General features: G+C 35.4%; 1 protein-coding gene across 2 annotated transcripts; it reads left to right on the forward strand.

Moving 5' to 3' along the window:
* Positions 1-2,300: 2,300 nt before the first annotated feature.
* On the forward strand, positions 2,301-24,855 carry LOC129001208 (uncharacterized). 2 transcript variants are annotated; one of them, XR_008491406.1, is made up of 18 exons: positions 2,301-2,479; positions 4,085-4,332; positions 5,316-5,493; positions 6,131-6,336; positions 9,625-10,459; positions 11,069-11,253; positions 12,399-12,641; positions 15,599-15,819; positions 16,324-16,575; positions 17,522-17,664; positions 18,205-18,425; positions 19,054-19,263; positions 19,463-19,714; positions 19,932-20,120; positions 20,592-20,860; positions 21,717-21,831; positions 23,674-24,655; positions 24,689-24,855. XR_008491406.1 is itself a non-coding variant. In XM_054428427.1 (17 exons), exons 1-17 carry the CDS (start codon positions 2,458-2,460, stop codon positions 23,827-23,829), a joined length of 3,945 nt encoding a protein of 1,314 aa, XP_054284402.1. In that variant the 5' UTR covers positions 2,301-2,457; the 3' UTR covers positions 23,830-24,855. The 2 variants fall into 2 exon arrangements, 1 of the variants encoding a protein (XP_054284402.1); XM_054428427.1 differs by having other exon boundaries at positions 23,674-24,855.
* The last annotated feature ends 1,541 nt before the right edge of the window (positions 24,856-26,396 follow it).

A 26,396-nucleotide genomic window follows, 5' to 3' on the forward strand; every position in this document is an offset into this window, starting at 1 on the left:
TGGCTTCTTGGCTTGCTTGCAGCTTGCCTAATGTTGTTAGAAATATGAACAATAATTAATACTGCTATGGAAAGTTTACCAGTCAGTACAAAATATACTATATGAAAACAAATCATCTTATTTCATTAGTGTATCTATTATGCTGCCATTCTGGGTTTATCACATTTCTGAATAATGTATAACAAAATTTGTTATTACTTTGGGGACAATCAAATAAGTTGTTACATTACATTTCCCAAAATTCTTTTGATTATAAGTTTGCTCCGAGCTCCGCTAGTCCGCTTAGTATTGAAAACAGACAACTGCATTGTGTACCACATGTCCACATTGTACACCTAGTTAATCTATGTAGCATATCAATCAATTTAATTGATGATACGAGGATCCTTGCAGAACTCCTCTTGTGGTTTTTTGAGGAGTCGACATGACATTTTTTATTTTGAAAATTTGATTTTCTTCTCTAATTTCTGTAATTTGGTATCGGTTTGTATGAATGTTTTTTAAAGTGAAGGTTTTATCTAGTTTTTTTTTTTATAATAATGGTTTAATTTACCTCTGTCAATATGGTCCTTGCGTGTAGTTTGTCACTACTGCAGTTTCGTGCTCGTGGAGCACATCTTCAGGTGAAGGTCAAAAAGTTAAAACATTTTCCTCACGTGAAGGTCGTCAATTTTTGAAAAACACACCGAAAAACACTTAACACGCGAATGGTACGAAAAAAACATTTATAAACTTGGCCAATACATTAAAAACGTTACACACGGGGTCCGGCGCCGCGGTAGAAGACAAGTCATGACTAGTTTTTTTTCCTCTTGGTTGAACTTGTAACCTCATTGTTGACTTTGTCATATGCATGTACCTTGCAAATTACGACAATAAAAAGTTTCTGATTTCTGATTTAGATCGACACAGTTATATTATAACGAAGGCTTTTTGACAAGTCGGCGAAGCAACCCACCACTGTCTCACCGGCATCAACCGCAACCGCGCATCAAAACAATCCATTAACAAAATCAATGAGAGTTAATTTGGTGGATCTGTTTTTTCTGAACCCATCATATTGTCTATTACAGACAATATTGTTTACGTCAAATGAATTCAGTGAATTGCTCCAATAAACAACTTTTTCAATTAATTTTGAGACTGACGGAAGAAGTGAGAGTGGACGATAGTTGCCCGGATCGGTTCTGTCCGCCTTTTTAAAAAGAGGTTTTACTTTACATATAGCTACTTTGCATATTTTTTTTTTTGAAAACACAGTATTTTTGAAAAAAAAAAACTAAACTAACTGGATTAGGAATATCTCAATTACTCTGAGGGAACATTTTCAGGGGATCAGACAGCTTGATCAGCGTTGTCTATAACGTCACGCCATCGCAGCCAATAGAATCACGGCCACCTTTAAAACAGCTGTTAGTTAGTAAGTTGCAACCTTACTTGCGACGTTGCCACTTCGAAGGCCGCGCGGCCTAGAGTCTGGAGTGAAAGGCGGCCGTGATATAGTGTTTTACTTTCATATGTATCGAAAACTGGCGATGAAATAAAAATCATGCCCCAGTTGAAGAAGATATCTTCTCTCCCTTCCCTTCCTCTCCCAGGAACCTTAGACATCCTATCTGTTTTACACACATGTGAAAAAAATAAAAACTTACATATTGTGTGCTTTAAAATCTAATAAAACCTAAAGCTTATACAATATGTAATTTATTAAACTTAAAAATAACACATTATCAACATTGATATAAAGGAAGCAACCACATATAGTGTACCTCAAACCTCGAAGCTGCATGGATTTTCAATAAGCCATAGCCTAGCCATAAAAAAGAAGAATAAAATATTCGATTCGTTGTTCTTGTTCCACTCACTACACTAACTTCAACTTGTTGTTGTTTGTTTGTTGGTTTGTTGGTTCTTCGCCACTGAGCTATAATTCTAACTGGAGGTAGCACTGAATGTCAAAGATGCGTGTCGCCAGCCGCCATGTTTGCGTGAGGTGGGTGTCCATAAGAAGCCATATTATTGCTATAACTATTATTATACTTGGCTTAAAATACCTACTTTGTATGTTTGCCATTTCAAAGAAAATTATTAAAGTATTAAAAGTATTCAAGTATGACAAAAATACTCACTGCTATACCAACCTAGTTATAAGAAGCCATGTTATTGCTATGGTAATAAAACTTACTGCTATACCAACCTAACAAAATCAGCGACTCACTTTTGACAGACTTCTGCCATGGCAGTGCTACCTCCAGTTATAATTTTAGCTCAGTGTTCTTCGCATGTAAACCTAACCTCAACTTCCTCGACCTTGTCAAATACTATTGCAAAGATTTGAGAAATAGTTATTTGCCCTTAAAATGGCCATTTATTAGGTGTACCTAACAAATATTTTTACCATTATTCTACTAAACGACGTGGCTAGTTCATTAGGTCCTAGTTAGTTAGTGCCTCAACATGAAAAGTGACTTGAAAACACGTGAGTATAGCTGTCAAAAAATATAACCTCTTTCTCCTCTTTCTTTTAAAAATGTTTTTATTAGCTCGCTTTCTCGTCCGGTACAAACTTTGCAATTAATTTTTTAATTTAAAATCCCCACAGCAAAGCGGGTGACGGAGTGGATCTGCTATATACTTACAGCAGATTTGTGTAACATCTAGCAATGTTTAAGATATGGCCTATATAACATTTTGCTAGAAGTAGAAAAAGTAACTTTTTCAAAAGTGCTAACTTTTAAAACTTAACACTGCAAAGAATAGCAGATTCCGCTATGTATAAGTTAGAAAAAATTGTGCTAGGCTATCCATCGGGAGTCAGTAAAGATCAAAAGAAATACGTGCTAAAGTCTAACACTCTGAATGCCGTGTTTTTTCTATCAAATCAAACTTGTGGCCAATCATGCCTATGATGAACTCAAAATCTTCACTCGTCATATGTAAAAAGGTTTTTAAGCTACTGGTACCTTATTCCTTTTAATGATGGATGGTCATCATTAAGGTCCCGTATTAAATCTGTTTCACTGTACTTACGGTATTTCTCGAAGCAAGCGACGGTCGAACCCAAAACCATCACTTCTGTGAATTCTTATAGCTGCCGCGAGCGACAGGTCTCTTCAGCTTAATTTTTATCACAAGCTATTATGTGTTGTTACATGGTGGTGGGTAGGCACAGGGGGGTAGCGTGGTTGTGTTGTGAACAGCGTAGAAGTACTGAAACATGTGTCTCAAACCAATTTTTGCTACACCCTGTGATCTTTACTGACCCCTGGTGGGAAAGGACTGTTTGCAAACACTAAAAAAACTGTTGTGAACATCAAAATGTTTCTTTTCAAAAAATTGTTTCTTGGTTTGTTAAGATCATTTTCTTTAAACATGTGTTCCCAACTCCTGTGTAACACTTTAGGCACATCGGAAACAATCTGTAACCTTTAAAATCACCAGATGACTGAAGGCTATGGCCTAATGCAATGAGCGAGGATAGTTAAAGTGTGGAAATGGGTTATGGAGTGAAAAAATTGGCCTAAATCCTTTTTCCTTTTCTGTGAGAAGTCTGGAAACCCCACTAAAACACAACTTCATTCGAAAAGAACATTTGCACATCAATTTTTAAACCCCCTAGCCTATTTCTCCACTTTCCCCACTAACATTGCATTAGCGTCATAAACTTCAGTCATCTGGCGATTAATATCAGCATCGGATATGTTTCTAGTGCTAAAAAATGTATATCACTGACCTTCTCTGCAAGCAGCAAGAGATTCAATGGTTTAAACATTTTTGCGAAGCATGTATGTCAGCCCACAGAGCTTCAAATGGTATCATTCTGTTCACAAATGATGCCAGTAAGTTGCAAAGAGCTTTGTTGTGGTGTACAAGCGAACCACGGATTCATACTTAAAAGCGACAATTATGCTACCTAGGTACTTAAAGAACCACCCTCGTAGTTTTAAATTGTAAGTTAACTCCTTTTGAACATCTACCATTAGGCCTATAATATTAATGAACAGGTACCTTTAATCATAGCTCCTTGTGTGCTTTTTAATAACTTATGTTTATTTTGGTAATGTAAACAATCAATCTTTTACAGAGTTTGCACAAAGACTGTATGGAGAAGATCTTAGTCTAGATAACAGACTAAATATTGCCTATGGAGCTTTACTGTCTCAAGAGTTTAATGTGAATGGGAAAGAACAAATAGTAATTGACTGGTTTGCTCAATGCTTCTTAGACAACTCTGCACAAACAAAATCCCTTTTGAAAATGTTAATCAAATGCTTAAGAAGTGATTGTTTTGAAACATTCAGTAACACTATTGATGCATCCAGTTTGATTGAGGTAAGTTCATTGTGATTCATGCATTTAAGTTTAGCACACAGGGTATTTATTTATTTGTATTGGTGTCTCAATGTACTGTCAAAGCATCAAAATCGCAAATTTAATTTAGGTTTTAGGTTAGATATTTTTTTAACGTTCTGATCAACTGATGGGAACATACAGTAAACCTTGTGTTTGATAGGGTTTTAAGGGTCTGTTTTATTATCTGTTTCGGGTCTCCCTGGACCAAAAAGGGGGGTTTAAAGTGATGTCTATGTGTGAGGATGTTTACAGAGGCTACAGATCGCTCGTAATCCGATTTTGACGAAATTTGGTAGGCCTATGTGGAATGGTACGAATCCATGGTATCTCCAGGCTTTTTCCTAATTGTTTAAAAAAATTTTTTTAATGGTGATTTTTCATATAAACCTATTTTTTTAAATAAAAAAAATGTCCAATGCCATTTTTGACTTGGTTGTCCGTTTGAGTTCAAATTTGTGGTAGTTGTAATTTACTAGTAAGTAAAGGACTTTAATTTGATGTGCATATTAACCTATGTTTCTATTTAAGATTTTCTTCAGACTCCTTGTGGGCCGTCCCCCTGAAGTGGTAACGGCTCATTGAAGTTGTAGTAAAATAGGGTACTTTCGTATTATACGGAGGCCACCAAAATAAAGCGAGCTGCAACGGTTAGGTTAGGTGGGATTATCATAATTGTGTTATGACTCATCTGGTATTGCTCAATTCATAACAAAACGAGGAAAGTCCTTTCCTACAGACATATAAATTCCCAATCTAACCTAACAGCCACAGCGCGCTGTAAAATAAGTGGCCTCCGTATAATACGAAAGTACCTAAAATAGTGTTTTATGCACTGTAACAGTGTACCAACTTGTGTAGCTCCATCTGTAACGGTTAAAAAATATCAAGTCGTGCCGGGACTTTTCACCACCCCTGTATATAAATTTACGGTAATACATATTATAATGGGTATTTTGTTTCAGGCTGTGATAAATTTAGACTCTGATTTAAAGAGAAAGAACTGCAAACAAATATTGAAATTTCTTTTACTACTTTTGAAAACTCCTGGATTCCAAAGATATTGTAGGTTTGAAATTCAACCAATGTGTCAAGCAGTCCTTTTAATGAGTGAATCCTTAGAAGCTGCTACAACATTTAAAGGTACAACTTACTTATTCATTATATCGTAACCAGTGTTTCCATACAGTACGCAGGATTTCTATCTCGAAACATGGGTTTCAAACCATGAGCAGGATTAAAACAGGATGCAGGATTTTTTTTGCTGATGTCTGTTTAATGTCCGGACCACTTAAGTTTGCGGTTGAGGGAGGAGCCTAATTACCATATGGTTTTGAATGACCCAATGAGAACAAAGATTTGGTGGTGCCAAATCTAATAATACCAGCTGATTTGAAAATATTGCTTAGTATATTTTAATAAGTATTGCCAACGGGCGATGTGGCAACGTCGCACTAGCCTTGTCTTGTGATTGGCTGCCACCAACTGCAAACTTACGTGGTCCCGACAATAGTGTTTAATTTATCATACTGCTGTTCAGATAAAAACTAACCCTAATTGATTAATTTATTCCAGTACAGTATTATAGCAAGGTTAAAAGATCTATTAAAACACGATACACCAAAATTTTCACTCTTGAACGTGTTCATGCATGCAGGATAAATTGGATTTTTGAGTGTATTAAAGTTCCAAAACAGGATTTTCCCGACCAGATGAGCGGGATTTCTGTTTTCTTAAGGACACACTGATAACCTTGAATATTCTATCTTCTTCTCTCCAGGTATTTTGGATGAATCTACGTCAAGTGATCCCTCATCAGTCAGTATGGTATCTGAAGAGCTGTGCCTTTGTGTTAGTAATATATACAAAGTAACGCAGCAACGGAGTGAGATGAAACAACAGTTTGTGAAATCTCTCTTGCCCGAACTATTGAAATCCATCCCGACCATCAAAGAATCAACGAAGTTTCGGTGCTTGGTTGCAGAGGTATAAAATTGAGTACCGGTACAGGCTTAATAACATAGGCCTATGTCCAAATTTAAGCTTTGCTTAGTAATAATACAAAAACAATTATATTTTGTGAGTTCTTTGCTATTTATGGGTTAGTGACTAAATTAGATAGCATTGTTAGATAAATTTCAAGGGTTAAGCGTAAATTAAAGTTTCCGCCAGGCTCTCATCGCAGCCAAGCAGTTCAGTTCTAATCTGAGATGAACAAAATGTCAATGTAAAGGCTCCCGCAACACAGACAACCATGTTAAACCTTTCTCGCCGTGTTCTCGCGCAAAGCTCCCAGAGTTCAGTTCTGTGTGTCATGTCTTGTGTTTTGTTTTCTGTTATGAGTTGCATACCGTACTTCTCATGGCCCAATAAAATAATTGTTTGGTTTGTATTTAATGTAACTCATTAATTTAATCTGTACAACTTGTCATCTTTACAATGGGGTATATGTATACTAGCAGAGTACCCGTCCTTCGTACGGGGTTGGCGTATAAGTATAAAATGCTTATTGCAGCTATACTCGTGCTTTGCGTTTGCAATGGGGGAGGAGCAGAGGACATGGTTTAAGAATTATTTGGTTCTTTTAATTTACGGTATACTATAGTATAGCCTATCTACCATAGCCATAATGTTCTTCCACTGCACCTAAACAATAGAAAAAATTCAAGTTCTCATTGTGTACCACAGCTTTTTGTTGCTGCTTGAGTGCAAATTAGCTGTTGTCGTGTCCTGCACCCTGTTGGTAAACGGAACTTTTTTATTGCATAGAACCAACTTGTGTAGTTAAAACAACTGACAAAATTCTTTCATTCCTTTTATATATGAATACTGATAAGGTTAAATGGGAAACTACAGAGCCACTGGGACAGAGCACGAAAGGATTTTTAGATAAGAATATATCTGTATGTTAACCGGAAATGTTCAACCCAAATTTCAACCCCGACCAGTAGTTAATGCATGATTAAACTAAAAACAAACAAACACAGAAACTTTCACATTTATAATATTAGTATGAAAAACTCTTGAGCAATTTCTTGTGTTTTAAAATCAAAGTTACCCATGAAAGGTTAACATTCTACCTTTATGTTGGATATCAAACTCCATAAACAACTTAGGTATTATGAGGGTCTGGAGGCTGTAATGGTTTAAATGATTACTATTAGCATCATTGTTGTGGGGCAATTCCATAAAATGGTCAACCTCTATACTTTTTTGTCAACTTTATCAAACCCATTACTGTTATACATTTTTGGAAAGCTCGTTAGTGTAGCTTTCCACTCATAACATTGGTTACAAAAAAAAATAAATAAATAAAAAATATACATGTTTTTTTATAGACTACCGTTTTTTTTTTTTTCACTCCGATTTACAACCATGTTGGTTATTTTCATAACCAACAAACAAAATTTACTCAAATAAGCCTTATGAATTATTTTTTTGATAGTTTAAGAGTAAAGCTAAATATTAATGCAATTTAGAATTAAGAAAAAGGTTTTATGTCCACCCTACAGATGTTTAACATTAAGAAAGATTAAATTCTACGTCCGACACCAAAAATGTACGTTTAGTTTTACTGTGGCTAGAGGGATTTTTTTGAAAGCTTGAAAACTAGTATGCAAAGCAAGTTTACATAGGTCTAAATGATCCATGTTTGGAAAAAAATCTATCATGTATGGTTTTTTTTAAATCATGGTGTCGGACGTAGAAAATATTTCCTACGTCCGACTCTACGTCCGACACCAAAGTACTAAAATTGGGTAGTGTATGTTAAATACCGTAACATGCTGCATATACTATAAAACCCTAAGTTGAGTTTTTATCATAGTACTCAATTAACCTGCACTAAGGAACCTTTCAGTTTAGTTAGATGTAAAATTTATCCCACACCCCCATTGTTAAATATAAATAAAAACATATCACCCAAATTTATAAGTTTTTGTAAGCTTCAAAAGTAAAAAAAAATATATAACATTTGCTACAACTGTTGGTTATTAAATCTCCTAAACTGTGTTTTAAAGTATTTAAACAAAACCCATATAGGCTAACATGATGGGAAACCAATAAACGTTTAAGTGTACACATTACCTATGAAAATATAATAGCATGCCAGAAAGTTCGCAATTTGGCAACATTGTTTCTCTGCACACTACATTTACAGCAAGAAAAAAACATCTTTAAATTGGAGGGAAAGTTCACAGCACACTGGTGTGTAAAGTTGAGGTTATGTTAGTTGAGTTCAGTTACACAGCTCCTTCTGCTTTCCAAGTTTGATTCATAGATTGTATTTTGCACTGCTTTTTAAATCAGTTCATATTCAGATTGAAAATTGAGCCTCCTGAACCTTACGGAGGAACAAGAGACCACTATAAATTTAAAAGTATCATCGGTCCACTTCCAGATGTGCTCCCTTGAACACATTTTCTCATGTCTTACTTTTAGGCATATAACCCAAAGTGCCCATGAATTTTTCATTTCATTATTTTTTTTAAAGAGACTAATTTGTAGAGAATGGGTAATTTGTAGGAATTAAGAAGCTGTAACTTTTTTAAGTTAAATAAGCAAAATATCTAATAAAAGATGTAAAGTGTTTATCAGTCTTTTACTTTTTCCCTGAAGGTAAAATGTCAAACCATATTGTGCAACGTAAATGTTCGAAATTTAAATATTTTAAACCCAGGTATAGAGGATTTTAGTAATTTTATTTGCTCAGGCTCATTTAAATGCATGAATAAATGTTTAAAAGGGTTCATATAAAATTGTGAACGTTTTTATACATTTAATTACTACCTATTATTTGTAAATCTAAAAAAAATCACACAACCTACGTCCGACACCAAAAATTCTACGTCCGACACCGTAGGAGATTTTTTTTGTGTCAAAACTATTGAACCAAAAAACTTGAACCTAGGCTCTTTTTAAAGCTAATAAGTTTCTTTACATCCATGATTTTTTCTGTTGTTTTATCTCTTTAAAATTCACAGATTTTTAAAGTCAAATAAGGAAAAAAGAAATATCGATTTTGTGCACTCTACGTCCGACACCGCAGAAAAAATTTTTTTTAGCCATTAAAGATTTTAAAATTTAAAAAATGTTACATATGAAAATGTTCTTAAAGAACTGTTCTTTCAAATAAAAATACTAAAGATTAAGGTTTTTTACAAAAAGTAATTTTAAAGCATTAAAATAGCAGAAAAATGTGTCTGAAATCTACGTCCGACACCGTGGAATTGCCCTGTGACTACTATATGAATGATACATACTGTATGATTTCAGGTAATCATTGGAGATGACATACAAATAATACCTGAAGCTTTCAAGCAAGGAACGAAAAAGAAAATACCTCCTCATCTAAAAATGCTAGTTGATTTATTTACCAAAAATGACGTGAAATGTGATTTGATTTCGATCACTTCTATCTTCTTTGATGAATATGTCAGCGCCAGCCTCAAGAACAGCACAACAGATTTGAATCATCTCAGTGTGTTCTACACTCTTACGTCTATGATCGGCTTCCAACTTCCACTTCCGTATGTCACTGTTACTGCTACAAATCTCTCCAGAGCTCAGAAGTTTGCTATATTGGCTCAGCTGGTCTATTTACTTCACAAACACAATGTTCCGTCGTCTGCAGAGTCCCAGGAAGGTGTTCTTTCACAACACCTCATCTTGATTCTAAAACAGCTGCTTTCTGGAGACTATAATCTGTCCTCCGAGTTGTTACAAGCAGTTGTCAACATCTTCAAACTCTATCCAGAAAGTGTCAGGCCAGTTTTCTCTCTTATCATGCTTAATGTCATTTTAGTGGAGAAAGAAAGTAAAGTTTTAAAGTCTTACGATAATCTTATGACAAACATAGTGAAAATATTTTCTGAACTCAATCGACTCAATAAGTTTTTCGAGTTGTTTTTCCAAAGTGCAGTGTTGATTTCTAAGGAACACGACTTGTCAGGTCTGACCAATGAGATGCTTTTTACTAAAGGCTTTTATTCAGTGTTGTCTGAAAAACTGGTTTCACTCACCGGAAATCAAATGAAATCTATAATTGGGCAGTTGGAGAAAACTTTTTCAAAGGAGTTTATAGCCCCTCTGGAAAACACCTGTCTACAGGGTAAGCTACTTAGATACCTTCAGTAGGTACTTGTCATTAATGTATCACAGATTTAACAATTTTATATAGATTCCAATATGATACCCAACCCTATGTCATCTTACAATAATTTGTTTCAGTTTCACTGTTTGATTTATTTTCTGTAAGTCGTTAAATGTATTATTATTCTTTATCGTGAGTTTTTACTGGTTTGGGATCCAGTCACAGACTTTCATGACCGAGTCACAGGAGTTGCAAGTGACAACGCTAGGCTATCCATGTGACCAATGGATCCACATAATCCATGTGTCAACAATTTCAACCGTGAGACTTATTTACCATTGTCATAGTTAACTCATAACCATATTTAAAACTATAGGTTTAACTAGTCTTAAATATTAACACCTGATAGTTATTGCATGTTTTTATCCTGCATTAAAACCTGTTTCGCTGATTCATGAATAGGATTTTTTTTATTCCATGCTATGAAAAGTATTGATTTTATATTGGAAAAAAGATTTTTAACTGTAAAGATATTACAGGTTACCATAAAAATTCTGTAGCATTTGAAATAACCCAAGTGAAGATTCAATAAAGAATAGTGAAAACATTTCATAATGTTTTTTTTAGATGGAAGCTTTTGCCTGCTGTTCAAGTTGATGGTCAGAGTGCTGAGTCATATATTGGAGAACTCGCCACTCTTCATCGGCAATCGCTGGAACATAGTCAGTGAGGATTTGAAACACCTGTGTCTCGGTGTTCAAAGGTTTGGCGTCGCTGTACTCAGAGGGTATCAAGTAAAGCTGTTGGGAAATGTAAGTCAATTTGCATTTGCTTTCTACTATTTACTAGCAATGCTTTCTTTGTGGTAGCTTTGACAAAATGATGTTGGGATATATCATTTACAAGTTTATTAGAGTTTAATTTTAAAGCAATTCATTTTAAGGGTTGTACAACACTTTGTTTTTGTTTGTTTCATGTCCTTACTTTACATTGTTCTGGGCTAGGCTCTGTCCCAGAACTATTTTACACATTACTTCCGGCTACGCCAAGCAGGTCGCAGCATCACTTACTAGCTAAAAACTTTTGTTGATTGGTAGATTTGAACTTGGGACATCACGGACTGAAGCTCCACACTCTACCATTAGACCAACTGGCTCCCCATGTATGACAGTACTGACGTCACTTACTCCTACAAAAGAAGGCTTTAATAATCATTACTTTTTCTAAGTACAGAGCCCATTGCAAACCCTTGTTTATTCAGGAAAAAATACTCACAGTTTTTAGTTTATTTATTTATGTGTGTCTACTTGTTTATGTAAAAGTTAATATTAATTCTGTAGCCTTGAGATCACATTCACATAGTCATTTTACTAGACATAGGAATAATTTAGAGTTACCTTTAGTCAGGCTAACAAAGTCACAAGAATCTTTTTCTTGTATAGGGTTAAAGATGTTTAATCGTTTGCCAGCTGAGGCACACTGTGTTGATCTTAAGTTATTTAAAAGTAAACTTTTTTGCTGGTTATTAAATCACCCTTTTTAAAGTTTAAGTGAATTTTTCATGTCTGACATTGATATTAGTTTTTAGTTTCTGACTGATGTAGGCCTTAAATCTGTAACTTACTTTGTTGTTTAAATTATTTGTAGCCTAAGTTATTGAATGCTATAGGCCCTAATTGATATGCTAACCACTGGACATTTTATCCTTGCAGATTACTGAGACTTCTTAGCCTAAGTTACTCTCATATTGACCTCAACTATACAAAATGTTCTTTTTGTAATTTGTTGCTATAAATTCTTGATTCTTGATTGATTCTTGACGTGTTACAAATCTTCAGTAAAAAATAAAGAAAAGTAACATGTAGTGATTGTGCTTCTTTAATAAATGTTAAAGTCATAGTTCAAAGTCAGATTTTATCTAAATATTTTACTGAGAAAATTTATTACTTAATTCCAGAAATATGAACTTCTACTTGAGTTTCTACTACTTGTGAAAGTGATGGCTGAGCTAGAGTTGGTGGCCAATGAATATGTGATATCAAAGTCAGGAGAGAGGATCCTACCAGTGGTCAAGTCAAAAGATAAATCAACTGTAGTGCACAATCTCGCCAAGTCTCATGGCTTCCTCATCCCTCAAGAATGGATTTACATCTCTGATATTGTCAGGGAAGCTTTGGACCAACGGCTAGTAGTTGCCTGGGTAAGCCTTTTTACTCAAGTTAATTATTACCAACCAAAATAAGTATAATTAATTTATCGTTCATCTCACGTCCTTTTTTAAAACAGTACTCTTTCCTTTATGTTTTAAGACTGTTTTATTGTAAAAAAAATCTTACAGATACCCTTTGAATATTGTTAAAATAAGAATAAAAATATATTTATTTCCAAAATTACAAATTACAAAAATTACAATCGTGGCTGTAAAGCAAAGTACAAAGGAAAAAAATCCCCACAAAGACTGTACATCTGCGTGTGGGGAGAGTCTTCTCCGTCGCTCACCACTTCACAGACAAGATAACAAAATAAACAAATAATTATTTAAATAAAAAGAAGTATTTTTTTTGCCATCTTGTTGGAAAAAAAACTGAACATGAACAATATTTGAAGTACTTGAATGAGGGTGCCAGTACTGAAGTAGTTTGGTATTTAGCCTAATTTAGTTTTAGAATCGTCATCGACTTTCATTATGCCCTGTACTGGGATCTGATGAGCTCTTCGGCAGCATCATCGCTCAGACCGAGAAGCCAGCTCCCGATCTTTCTGCTGAAAACCGTGACACTGTCTCCCTCCCATTCTCTCATCTGTATGGGGAGATTAGTGCGTATAATGTGGGCTAGATAGTGAGGGGTAAGAAGCTGTGCTTTATTGTTCAATTTGGGAACGGAGATGCCTATGTGTGTTCTAGATCTAGTGTCATAAGAATGTAGCGAATCGGAGAAAATTTTGCTTTTGTTATTTTTTTTTTTTTAAAAGGTTATAACTGTTTTTAGGAATAGTTTCCTGATGTTAAGGACTGGAAAATTTTGAAAAAGTAGGTAGGTGGGGTATCTTTGGTCTTTTTTTAGTATGTGTTTGATTATGGATTTCTGGGTAACAGCAAGAGGAGCCAAGACAGAGGCAGACGCAGCCCCCCACGCAACTATCCCGTACTGTAACAATGACTGGACATACGCAAAGTATACACACCTACAATGGTCCACAGACAGCACACAACCAAGCTGTGAAAAAGCGAAGATCATTTTTCTTAATCTGTTGTTGATGTAATCAACATGTGGAGCCCAGCTAAGTTTGTAGTCAATTATGACCCCAAGGTATTTGTAATTTTCGACTTGCTCAATAATTTCACAATGGCACGGCGCCGTCCATGGACCCCCATAGAAGTAGAAGCCCTAGTCCCATTTAGCCAGATTTTAAATTAAAATGGGCGTCCTTAAATTAAGTCACTGATAGACTGCATTGATGTTATGGTTACGGATATCTGTCAAACATGTGTACTTTCTACATACATTTTTTTTACCAAAAGCCCTATTGAAAGCAAAACTTATTGTAAGAATTTTTAATGTTAGATTAAATATAATTGTAGGCCTATCAAAAACTAAACCCATACACCAGAGCCCCGCCAATCTGAGCATCGGGCTAATAAGAACCACTTGTTGGCAAGGTTACTAAATTTAAGTTACAGTAGACCTTCGCAATAACCGATAATTGGATTATCCGCCCTTGCTCGTAAAATATTACAGTTTGTTTTAACTGACCTTGTCAAAGTGCTACAATAGGTCTCCAGGCCGAAGTAGCCAGGGGTAGGCTATTACCCCAACCCCACAAGGAATAAAAAACTGACCTTGTTTTGAGAGTAGTTGGGTTTAACCGCCGATATCTAGGAATCTCGGCATTTCCGCCCCCACGTTCGACGACGGGATCAATAGGCTAAACTCTACACTGGATGTTAGGGTCTGTAAACTGTATTACAATGGATTTCAAAAGCATCAACAAGGTATAAACAGTTTTTATCGACTCTTGCCTACGACTATAATTTATTCCACTGACTTTAGAGTGTTTTGGGTTAATTTGTGAATTTTCTATCGTCAATACTTTAAAAAATGAAGTAAGTGTAGTTTATTTTGTAAATAATACACTCACGACTTCAGAATAGTAAGCAATGTGTTTTGGTTTTGAGATATTAGTCAGAGTGTACAGATGACTGAAAAACTGGTACTTGATCGTGAATTTTGATGACTGGGAAAATGTACATGAATTTGTTATGAAAAATGTAACTAGGAAAATTAGAATAATCATTATTAACCTTCTTATCAACAAACATATCATTAACAGTTACCTTTTATGGTCGTCGAGTAGTATGAAGCACTTGTTCATGAGGGTTGCCCCAATCACAATAGATAATCACGGATATTTTCACTATTGCAGAAGTGCTTATTTGTTGCTGATTTTAATGGGGAGATAATATCGGTGTTTTCACACAGCGAGTTTACAAGCTACACGCTAGCGTGTAAGAAGCCGGCTAGTAAGCGAGTATGCTTGTATTGAATTTCGTGTTGGTGTTTCCGTATATTTAAACTGAAGTTGACTGGGGCTAATATATCGGAGTTCCTACAAGTGTACCAAGAGTTCCCAGCCTTTCGGAACATCAAGGATAAAATCTTTTTATCTGTATTTAGACGTATAGGGAATAAAAATTCCTACCACTCAACCACACTTTTCTCCTTTTCCGTTTCTCATTTTGTCGTCTACAATACATTTTAATCACATTTGCTATAACTACAGCTCTTGCTATAACCAACTCCTCCGACATCTTCGAATAACATGTGCACAAGCAACCGTGTTCACACTGGGCTACTTACATGCTAGCTTGCTCAAAAGCTGTTGAGTATGCTTGTTAAATAGTCGCAGAGTTAACTTTTTCCAGAGCTTTTTTAAAAGCAGATTTTGAGCTAGTATGTCGTTCACACTGAGCTAGTTTACAAGTTGCGTGTAAAAAAGCCGGTGTGTGGATTGTGAACTCGCCCCAACAAAACAGTATTATTTCCACTATGGTATGAACATTTTACAGTATTATTTTATATGTTCTATTTGAATGAAAAAATAAAAATAAATGGGATGTCCACTTCAGTTATGATGTAACTCAGTTATTATTTCCAGCAAGACTTGCTACTGCAGAAGAGTATGATGTTGAAAGATCAGGCCACACTGAATGGCTTGGTGTTGGAGGGAGTGTCAAAGTGGTTGTGGAGCACTGTGTCACGAGTGGCCCCTTGCGTGCCACTGACACATATGGAGCTGTATACTGACAAACTGATATCATCACTGGACAGTACACAGCAGCTGACTGCCCTGGACAACATCAATGTGTTGAGCAGCAGGTAATACTACATGTCCTCCCTTGAGCAGCTAGTTGGGTACGTACAAAAAAGAACAACCCACTGGGACAAGTTAGCTTGCACATTTTTCTTTCACTCTTTGTTCGATTGACAGGTCAAGTTTTATTAGTCATGTCAGGTTAATGTAGGACATAAAGTTGTTAGTTTAGATCTGTAGATTGTTAGTCATGTTTTCAGTCTCTAATGAAATAGACCATTTTTCCTTAAACCAAACACGTCACATTTGAATAATTTAAGACACTACCTAATACATGACTTGAAAAAAAAAACAAAAAACAGTGTGCAAATTGACTCAACACAATGTACACCAAGACCCACTAAAATATTCTCTTTTTGCAAGTGCACGATAGGCTAGGTAGCCTACTCCAAATACTATGTTGAGAGAGGCACCATTATCTAAAGTATCAGTAGGTCAATAATGTAGTTATTAAAATACTGTATGGAATCAAATTTGCGTAACTTATTTTATGTATAATTTTGCTTCAGAGCCTTCCGAGTTGCTATGACTTTCCGATCCCTAAACCAGCTGGCTCGGTCCGAGAACAGCTCTCTGTCTGGAAAGTTGGCCAAACTGTTAAACATATATCCAGTCATGGAATTTGAGACGAATTTCTCCAATGAGAACTCAGAAGAAGTAAACATCATTACAAAAGCTATGGTGGAGGCTATCAACAGACATTGTTGGGAAGAACGGGCCCCTGTGATGCTGGGACCTGACAGCAAGATCTATTATTCCAGGTAACAATTATTTTTTATCACTTTTGTATCTTAAAAATAAACTTATGGGTTTCAAGCCCATACTTGTATAACACATGAGTTTGAGAAATACTTTAATACTTTCTTATTAAATGGAGACCGTACAAAGTAGGTATTTTAAGCCAAGTATGAATGGAGATGAGTGGGGCGATCTTTTAGTCTTGTTAGTGACATTTATTTTTTTAATTTGACTTCCACGATGCTAATTTCTTATTTGTGAAATTGTTAGATCAGGGGTTCCAAAACAATCAGAAGAGATCAAACATTTAAAATGTTTTTTTTCCACCCACTCTTTACAACTGGCTTATCTTAACAAATGGCTGAGCACCAGAATCAATTTTATTTAAGTGGATTGCAAAAATAAACAAGATGTGTGGGTTTGGGTTAACAGGCCAAAATTGTTAGGAACCGCTGACTTTATGATACAATTTTATATTTATTTGTAAATTTACAGTCAAAGTTATTAATAAATCATTTCAGCTGTCTTCGGGTAGGTTTTTGATTTTAAAAAGATAATGCTGTATTTGTATAACAAAATAATTGAATTTTTTCAATGAATACAAACCTGATAAGAAGCAAAACACTAATGGGGAAAAGTCAGACTGGTTTTTGCCGCTGAAATGAGCTTTGCGCAGCCACTAGGTAAGCGCTAGCCTCTTCCTCTCTCCCCTCTCTCTCTACAATAATTATTTGCCTCACACAGCTATGGGGTCCCATTGATGCTGCCACGAGCCAGCGATAGTAGCGCCTTTCCTACCTAGCGGCCGCCACGGAAACTTGTCAAAATTCAAAAATCCCAGATTAAATTTTTAACATGGACATTTAGCTTCTTATAAGGTTTTCATTGATAATTTGCACATGTGTATTATTCTGTGTCATTACACAAAAAACCCAATTTCTGATGAAATTCTTTTTCTTTTTCCTGCAGAATGTTCGATGTTCTCTCACTCATGAATTCTCATTGCCTCAAGACAGAAAGCAAGCGGATTGTTTGTCTTATGATGATTGGCCTTTCTTGTGATTTGAGAGGCGAATCCAACCTACTACCTACTATTTTGGACTATGTAATGGGTAAGAAATTGGATTTACTGTGGGTTTCATGCACCCAAAATGTAAATGCAAGCTATTTAACTATGGACAAAACAAACTGACATATCTTTGACATCAACTTGGGCTAAAAGTGAACCTGTATTCTGAAAATTGCACTCTTTAAACTAGATAGTAAGTGTGGTGTGGACAAACCCTGTATTTGAAACTATACATTCATATATAATTTAAATCAAATTGTCCAGAGTCTAGACCTTAAATTATCACACGCTACGATTTACTTTTAAATTTAGTGATTTGTTTTTGCTTGTGTGGATTTAACAACATCAGACATCGACAAAGTTCAATTTTATTACTGTAATAAGAATGGGATTGAAAGTATCTAGATTCCAAGAAGATGTAGTTTAATCTACCGGTTTAAAAATGTAGTGTGGATGAACCTACCTATATTTCTACCGTAGACACAATTAATCCAGTGATGGTGAAGAGTTACTGTGCAGTGCCTTTACCTGATATATAAATATTTCTTTGTACATTTTGCTGAACTGCTGGTGTTGACCGTAGGCTGCCTAGATGACACTAGCCCTGTAGTGCCTGACAGTTTGCAGCTGCAAGTGATGTTGCGGTGGTTGTCTCTTGTGGTGCCTCCTGAGTACCCTCACAGACAACAGCTGTACACAGTGGCTATGGGTAGACTAATGCACATCCTGGCTGTGGCTGAGGACACCGCAGTGTTGGAGACAAGCGAGGAGCTGTTGTGCGCTGCCCTGCAGGCTCTCACTGTGGTAAGAAACTTAACCTCTCCTAAACAGTACTATATGAAGTAACAACTTCACATAACATATTTAACATGAAATAAGCCAACCGAGTACAATCAAACCTAACATAACCTAATCAGCTTGATATAAGCTAACCCTAAATAACACAACCTAACATAATCTAATAAACTTGACATATTATTAATTGAACATTTAATTTAACCCAAAATAACCAAACCATCTTGTTGAAACCAAAACCCAACATAAATTTAAAGAAACATAATCAACATGATATTTAAGCTAGCCCGACATAATCTAACCTAACATGAATGAAATGGATAATAACTTTTCTTTCACCGAGGTTTCAACAAAATACCACACTTGTCAAAAAGAAAAAAGTAAAAGAAAATTTCATATTTAAAAACGAGAAGTTGAAAATATTTGCTGCAGTTAAGATTCTTATACAAAAAATTAAACAGGTTCTGTAATTTTATCTTTGTTTTGTTATTTTTGGAGAAGTCCTTAATTTAGTGACCACAACCTGTAAAATGAGGGGTTTTTTCTTATTTTTGGCAAGTTTGCATACCAAAAATATAGTAAGATTGATTCAAAGTTATGTAACTTAGTTTACTAACACCATCTAATGTTATTTCAGGCCCAAAAAAGTGGAAGGCTCAAGAATAATGAAGAGTACAAAAACATGGCTAAAAAGCTGATTTTAATGGCTTCATCACTTGCGTGTGTAAAGAAACCAAAACCTAAAACAGTACGACTCTTCACAACAGCTGTAAAAACAGATTTCACATTTTTCAAGGAAATTACTACCTCTTTGATGAATCTTCTTCCAAAGTATTTGGATATACTGGTAAGTAGAATAGTGATTTGAAAGTGATTCTGTAAAAAATTGCAAATACTTGAAACAATTGGTAGATTTAAGTATGTTTAAGTTTTTTCATCTATAATTAATTTTTAGTAGTGTAAAGTAATGCTGCATATTCATGTTCTAGAGATAATTTTAAGCATGCAAAGGTAATATTTTACTTCTAAATAGTAACTTGTTACAGCTGGACAGTCTGGCAGGCAGCGACGTCATGGAGCCAGACACTGTACAGCTGATAGAGGTGGTGCTCCACTCGCAGACAGAGGTGACACAGGAGCTGGTGTCTAGAGTGTGTACCACCATCACACAAGAGTTGTGCAGGACAGATGTGTGTCCTGTACTGTGCTACCCTTCCACAGTCCAAGCATTCTGCCAAGCTCTGTCTTGTGAGGAGTACCATCAAGTCTTGTGCAAGATTAACAGTCATCAGCAAAAGGTTTGTTTATTCTGCAACATTTTATTCAGTCTTTATGTGGTTTTATCACATAGTTACAGCTATAGATTTTGATTGGCAATTAGTCTTTAAGTGTTTAAAAATGGGTCCCATGGTAAATATTCTAGTATTTTGGGAATAAATACAGTATCAGGATTGTGGAAACCTGCTGTGTTGACCCAGTGCTACCAACTTGTACATTGTATTTGTGGTGTATCAGGATGTGAGCAGTTTGTGTGAGTTGTGGAGTATTGTGGTTGGCACACAAGAAGGGAGGGATAAGGCTCGTGTAAGAGAAAAATTGTTGGTCACTGTGTTGACTCAGTGCTGCCAACTTGTTCAAGAAGACATCTCTAAATTCCACTCAAACCTGCTCAGCCTCTTGCATGCCATGGTGGTGCATCGATCGGTAAGTGTTACTTTTATTAATTTGTATTGTTCTTTAAATTTTACTTAATTTTTTTGAGTCAATCATTAATATCGAACAATGATTTTTTGTTATTGATTACCTTAATTCCTGATATCAATGCTAGTTTAGTCAGAATACATTAGTACATATGAAACAAAATTGTATTGACTTTTGGATTCTGAAGTATACATATTATTGTGATTACTTTCTGAGATAAAGAAGGTGTTGCGAGATTTCTGCCCTTTAAAACATAAATTTAATTGTCCAAGAATATATCTAAAGTTTCTGTACAATGAACATCCCAGATAAAGAATCCATTTTGTTTTGTATTTTGAACAAACTCATGAGTTTTGATAATGCTTGTAATTGGTAAATAGGGCAGGCAAGCTGTAATATATTTTGACTTATATTAGCCTACAGTGGCTTGGCCACGTCAAGTTTATAAAAAAATATAACCATTTGTTTGATCAGATCACATTGTCGTCCAAGCTGCTAGACCTGGTTTTGGTGATTCTCGGTGAAGCTCCGACGGATAGTCAGCCCCACCTGCTGCAGGACTGTCTGTCCGTTCTCAGTGCTTTGATCAACGTCCGAGCTGAACTGGTGTTTGACAGGATACCAGTGTTTCTACAACGGCTGCGCAAGTTTATCAGATCTCTAGTCTTGTGTTCTCTGGCTGAAGATGGAGACAAGTTGAGCTACAACACTTTCTCCAACTCCAGTGTCAATCTCGTCACTCGGTAATATCTTGTATGAATATTTCGGAATGTTAAATTCAGAGTTTTGTTGATTATTAAAGCCTCTTTAATACCATCATAGGCCTACCGCATGTAAGATCTACGAACTTTGAATGCATTTTTGTCTTATTTTATATTAATAAGAGTGTAAATACTATATTTTAAAATCTTCCACTTTTTTTTACCCTACTTGTGCTTGAAAGATGCCCCTTTCAAAATTGGAAGAAAATGGTTTATTTTCTCTTATTTTATTAGTTACAAAAATTATTTTGGTGTTATTTACACAATTGCTATTTATTTGTTAATTTTTTGTAACCCAAAACCAGGCCTCATTACTATCTAATAGTTATAATTTACATAAGATTTCAAAAATTATGTGTGAACTTACTTCTTTATTATCATGCTGAGATGTTATTTTGCTAAAGGGCTAAGTTTTAAACGACTAACACTTCATAGATACGTTTATATGTAAATAGCGCCTCAATGAAATATTTACACGTACATAGTACTCATATAGTACACTGACTTGCGAATATGTACTATATGTTACTACGTATGTACGAATATTTCATTGAGGCGCTATTTACATGTAAACGTATCTATGAGGTGTTAGTCTTTTAAAACTTAGCCCTTTACAAGAAAATATTTGTTAACAGATGATCAACTTAATTTAGGAACTCCATAACAGACCTAAATACCAGTAACAGCGTCTATACTTCCTACTGTGGTTGTTGACTAAGTTGTCTGCCTTGTATGAATATATTGTTAGTTAGTGTAAAACTAAAAATGTATCTTTGAAGTGTTATGAGACATTTACAACATATCAAAGTACATAGCATAACTATGATTATTGTTTTAGAATAATCAAAACGATGACGGACCACCACGCCAAACACTTTGCCCGAATCTCTCCGTACTTGATCGCTGACATACTTCATCTCTTGGTCTCACATCCAATTGAGATATCAGTTAAGGTAATTGTTTTATTTAATTAGTGAACAGGATGTTTCTCCTTTATTGGCCTAGCAGTTTAAACAATCACTCTCTTAACCTTCGTAATAGATTTTTTTCTTATATTTTCTGCAGCAGGATTATCTGCGAGACAGAAATTTTGACTTCACGACAGGGCTGGAAATAATTTTTTTCTTGATTTTGAGAAGTGATAGGACCAAGGACGGTAATGACATAATGGTTCTAAGTTCAAACGAGTTACATATTGCAGTATGGAAAAGATTGCTTAACAAATATGAAATATGTACAAGATAAGTAATGAAGACAGCAATTAAAACAATAAAATAAGATTTTAAATACATGTTATCCTCAACATCTTTGTGAAGTCTGGCTGTAATAGGTAACCTTAGGCATTTTAATGGAAAAATATTGAAAAGTCAAGTTTTAACACACATCAGAACTAAAAAAGAGGTTGAAAGTCACACCGCTGCCTGAACATTGGTGAAGTTAAATTGTTCTACTTTATCACATAGGCTTATATATTTTTAAGGTCCCACTCGACGTTCTGTACCCACGAGCACCTCAGCTTCCACAAGCACAGAAGTCCTTCGAACAGTTCCTGGGATAACAGGTATTTGTGTAATAGCTTCACCGTATATCTTTATTGGACCTGTTTCTGTTTAGATAGTTGTTTTTTTTCAACAGTTACAGTTGCGAACTGTGCATTGTGATTTTGAAAAGGTGTTTATTCTTTAATCTTTACTGTTTGTTTACTTTTGACTTGAGCTGCTTGAAAAGGTGTTTTATGATTATGAAAATTAACGTTTTGTGAGTGTGCTGAAGCTGATTTGTTATTAGGTATTGACAATTAGCCTAAATGTTTTGCGTGCATGAATTAATTATTAAGATTTAAATGTTTACTTAACCTATATTTTTCGGATTCCTCAAGAGAGAGTGATTGTTAGGTTAGGTTAGGTGTTTGTTTGTGTGTGAATTTATTAGATTGCAGTTTTGGTAGTGGTAGGTCTAAGTTAGCCTCTAAGGTAAACTTAACTTAGGCATACTCTTATTAATAGATAAGTTATTGATTTAACTTTTTCAAAGGCAATAACTTAGACCTAAACTCCACTGAAAGGCCCAACTAACTTAATCAAAATAAACCTAGACCTAAGTTACCACTACCAAAACTCCAATCTAACAAATTCACACACAAACGCAACTCAACCTAACATTAACAATCACTCTTTCTTGAGGAATCCGAAAAAGATAGGTTAAGTGAACATTTAAAACTTGATAAATAATTCATGCACGCAAAATATTTAATTGTTAATACCTAATAACAAATAATCAGCTTCAGCTCACTCACAACACTTTAATTTTCATAATCATAAAACACCTTTTCAAGCAGCTCATGCAAGTCAAAAATAAACAAACAGTAAAGAAAAAACACCTTAAAATCACAATGCACAGTTCGCAACTGCAAACTGCAACTGTTGAAACGAAACAACTATCTAAACAGGTCCAATTAAAGATATACAGTGAAGCTATTACACAAATAGCTGTTATCCTGTGCAAGTGGAAGCTGAGGTGCTCGTGGGTACAGAACGTCGAGTTAAGGTCCCTGTTGCTATTCTCAAGGCAGATAATAGTATTAGACCAAACATAGTCATCTTCCACAATTCCATCGACATGAGTGTCTCCAGAGATTGCGGCAAAATTGTGACATTTTTCGCAATCGTAAAATCATTCTGTCCTGTCATTTCCTGGCCTCCACAAATTTCCCCAAATTTCGCCAACAATGACTTTTGTTCCACCCCTATTCTCGAGACTCCCCTACTTTGATAATAGCAATGATGATGTTGCAGGGAGAGCTGCAGAACTGTGTGTGTAGTTTGCTGATCATCTGTGATCATCACGGGACTCAGCAGCTGCAGAACCTTCTGCCCATAGCATCTGTAGAAATGTACAAGGTGGTCGCTGCAACATTCAACAAGGACTATAAATACACTGGCAAAGTGTAACCCCCTCAGCAACAACAACAACAACCACAACAAACAACAATCTACAGTATATTGGGCACGGGAAAGTTTGAATATGCGGAATGGTTGGATTCTGCAGTTTTTTTGTTGACAGGTCTATTTAAATCTTCAATTTTTTTTTTACTTATAATGTTTTCTGTTTTTAAACCAACTTCTTGAAATGAGCCACGGTAAAAAATGACACTAATTTTACTATAAGATACAGAATACAACAATACTTATCCGCATAGCCACAGGTCTCTGTTGCACTGTGCGTGAGGCACAGTATGGGGGTATGAGGTACTGAAAACTACTGTGTGATATGAAATGTGCTAAAACAAGCAGAAAATAAAGACGAGTGCTGGGTGCTTCCAAGCCTGTGTTGTTAGACTACTGGCGGTATAACCTGCTACAGTCATAATATACGAAAATAGGTCAAGAATGCATAGTTCTTCATCTTTCTTAAAAGTGGTTTGGGAGTTGAGGCGAACAAGAAATGACACCTAACTGAAGATGGGTACGATTATCGATATTCTCATATACCTTCCAGAAATCTATGTTTCAGTGTAAATAAGTATCAACTTTTTTTGCAAAGCTCCAATCAACCTCTGCTGCCCTTTCAAAAACGGGTTTCCAAACATTTGTTTGAATATATAATTTCGGCATTGTTTGCTCAATTAATTTGAATAACACTTTTTGGGTCCAAGATTTTCTATAAAAAACTGTTGCTACGTATGATGGTTTTTTCTTTTGTTTTTTTATGTCCCACCTTTACATCCTAGGATGTAACCAAGTTATGATCCAAGCTAAAACCTAGTTTTAGTCCTAGGTTTTATGATCCAAGCTATAACTTTAGTCCTAGAGGGTTGCAAAATAATTACATAGAAAAAAATCCATTGGTGATTGGTGGGATTTGAACCTGGGACCTTGACCTCCGAAGCCACTAGACTAGTGCTCTACCACTGGACCAGCTCGATGCCCAATGTTATGTATTGCTGATATGATGTACAAGCACAAAAAAAAACAGAATTTTTGTATTATAATATTGTACATTGAAATTGTATTGTTTAATAAAACTATTTTATTGAATTTGTCATAACTAATGCCCCTTGGTTGTTTTGGTATTTATTGAAGTGATATGAATTTTTTTCTTGTTGCTTTATCTTATAAATTGTTTCGAAACTGGATCCTTATTAAATATTCACATTAAATCGTAACAATTGACGTAACAATTAATTGGTTCACTGGCAAATAATTTTATGCCTGACCATTAGTAGGTAGTCCTATTAAATTTACATTGTGACTATACTTTCTTTTTACTTACTTAACTCTTATGTTACCTCTTTTTATCAACAAGTCATTACGACGCATTTCTCAGTACGATGCTGATGTTTCTATATCATTGCACTGAACTGCGCCATGAAGAGCGCTTGCAAGCCTTTTGAATCTGGGTGATTGCATCGCTATCCTTAAACCTTTTAGTATACTAACTGCAGTTTCTTGTTTTTAACAATCTATTGCACTTCCCCCGTTTGTTATCTTTTCCCTAAAAATAATTTGTATGCGTTCAAAATTATGTTAAAAACGTGTAGCCTATTGTACAATTTTTACCAATCTTTTAGCCCAAGATTTGTTAAAAATATCTTAGTTTTAAAAAGAACAGGATCTACAATAATATTTAACGAAAAATGACACCAAATCTTGTCAATCGGTTCACAATGGGGGCTACTAACAAGTAAGAACCAACGCCCTTGCATTTGCGCGCAAAACAAAAAATCTAGTCTTAGGGTCAAAGTAACAAATTTTAGTTGCAAGTCTTATTCCTTTAGCTGTCTGTTGGCTGCTCCCAAACACGCTCTTGTATCTTGTAAAAAACGCCTCAAGCAGAAGCTGTTAAGTAACAGCCAGAGGAGATCACTTTTGCCTCTACTGATGGAGAAGTTTGTATACTTTGCTCATGTGATTTCAAATGGTAAGATGTGTCACGTTTTGAAGGTAGCTTGCACTAGAGCCTTCTACAGTTCACAACATATTCCAATCCTGGGTATAGTTTTCAATCTTAATTTTTTACGATTGGACAGGAGGAATCCCCAGGGCAGAGGGTAAAGAAGGGAACTTCCACAGGGTTTCCACATTCTGGAAAGTCAGGGATAGTCATGGAAAAAAATTCTGGTCATTGAAAGTCATGGAAATCCCCAATGATGGATGGATTTGAGGGGACTTTTTTACACAGGCAACTTACACTTAACCTGTACTTGGAGAATAAGCTATTGCTATTACCGAAGGGTGCCGAAGGTCTCATGGTACAACCTAATCCGGGTTTAAATTTCTTTTCAATTTTGAGGTCCCCAGGCCATCAAAAACACCCTCCGTTCAAATTCATATGTATATATGTGTACTCGATCACAAATCGTCTGATTTTCATGAAATTTGGTACAAACGTGTAAACCTAGGTTTATTCTAACGAGTTCGCGAACTTGCATGATCGGACTATGGGACCGGGGGTTTTCTAATTCCTATGTCATTCCTAAGGAGAAAAAATAAACTGTTGTAGATGGTCGTCTCGAAAT

The sequence above is a fragment of the Macrosteles quadrilineatus genome, unplaced genomic scaffold (genome assembly GCF_028750875.1).
Source record: "Macrosteles quadrilineatus isolate MER2022 unplaced genomic scaffold, UCM_ALF_1.0 Scaffold_8__2_contigs__length_117827958, whole genome shotgun sequence".
In the NCBI taxonomy this organism is placed as follows: Eukaryota; Metazoa; Arthropoda; class Insecta; order Hemiptera; family Cicadellidae; genus Macrosteles; species Macrosteles quadrilineatus.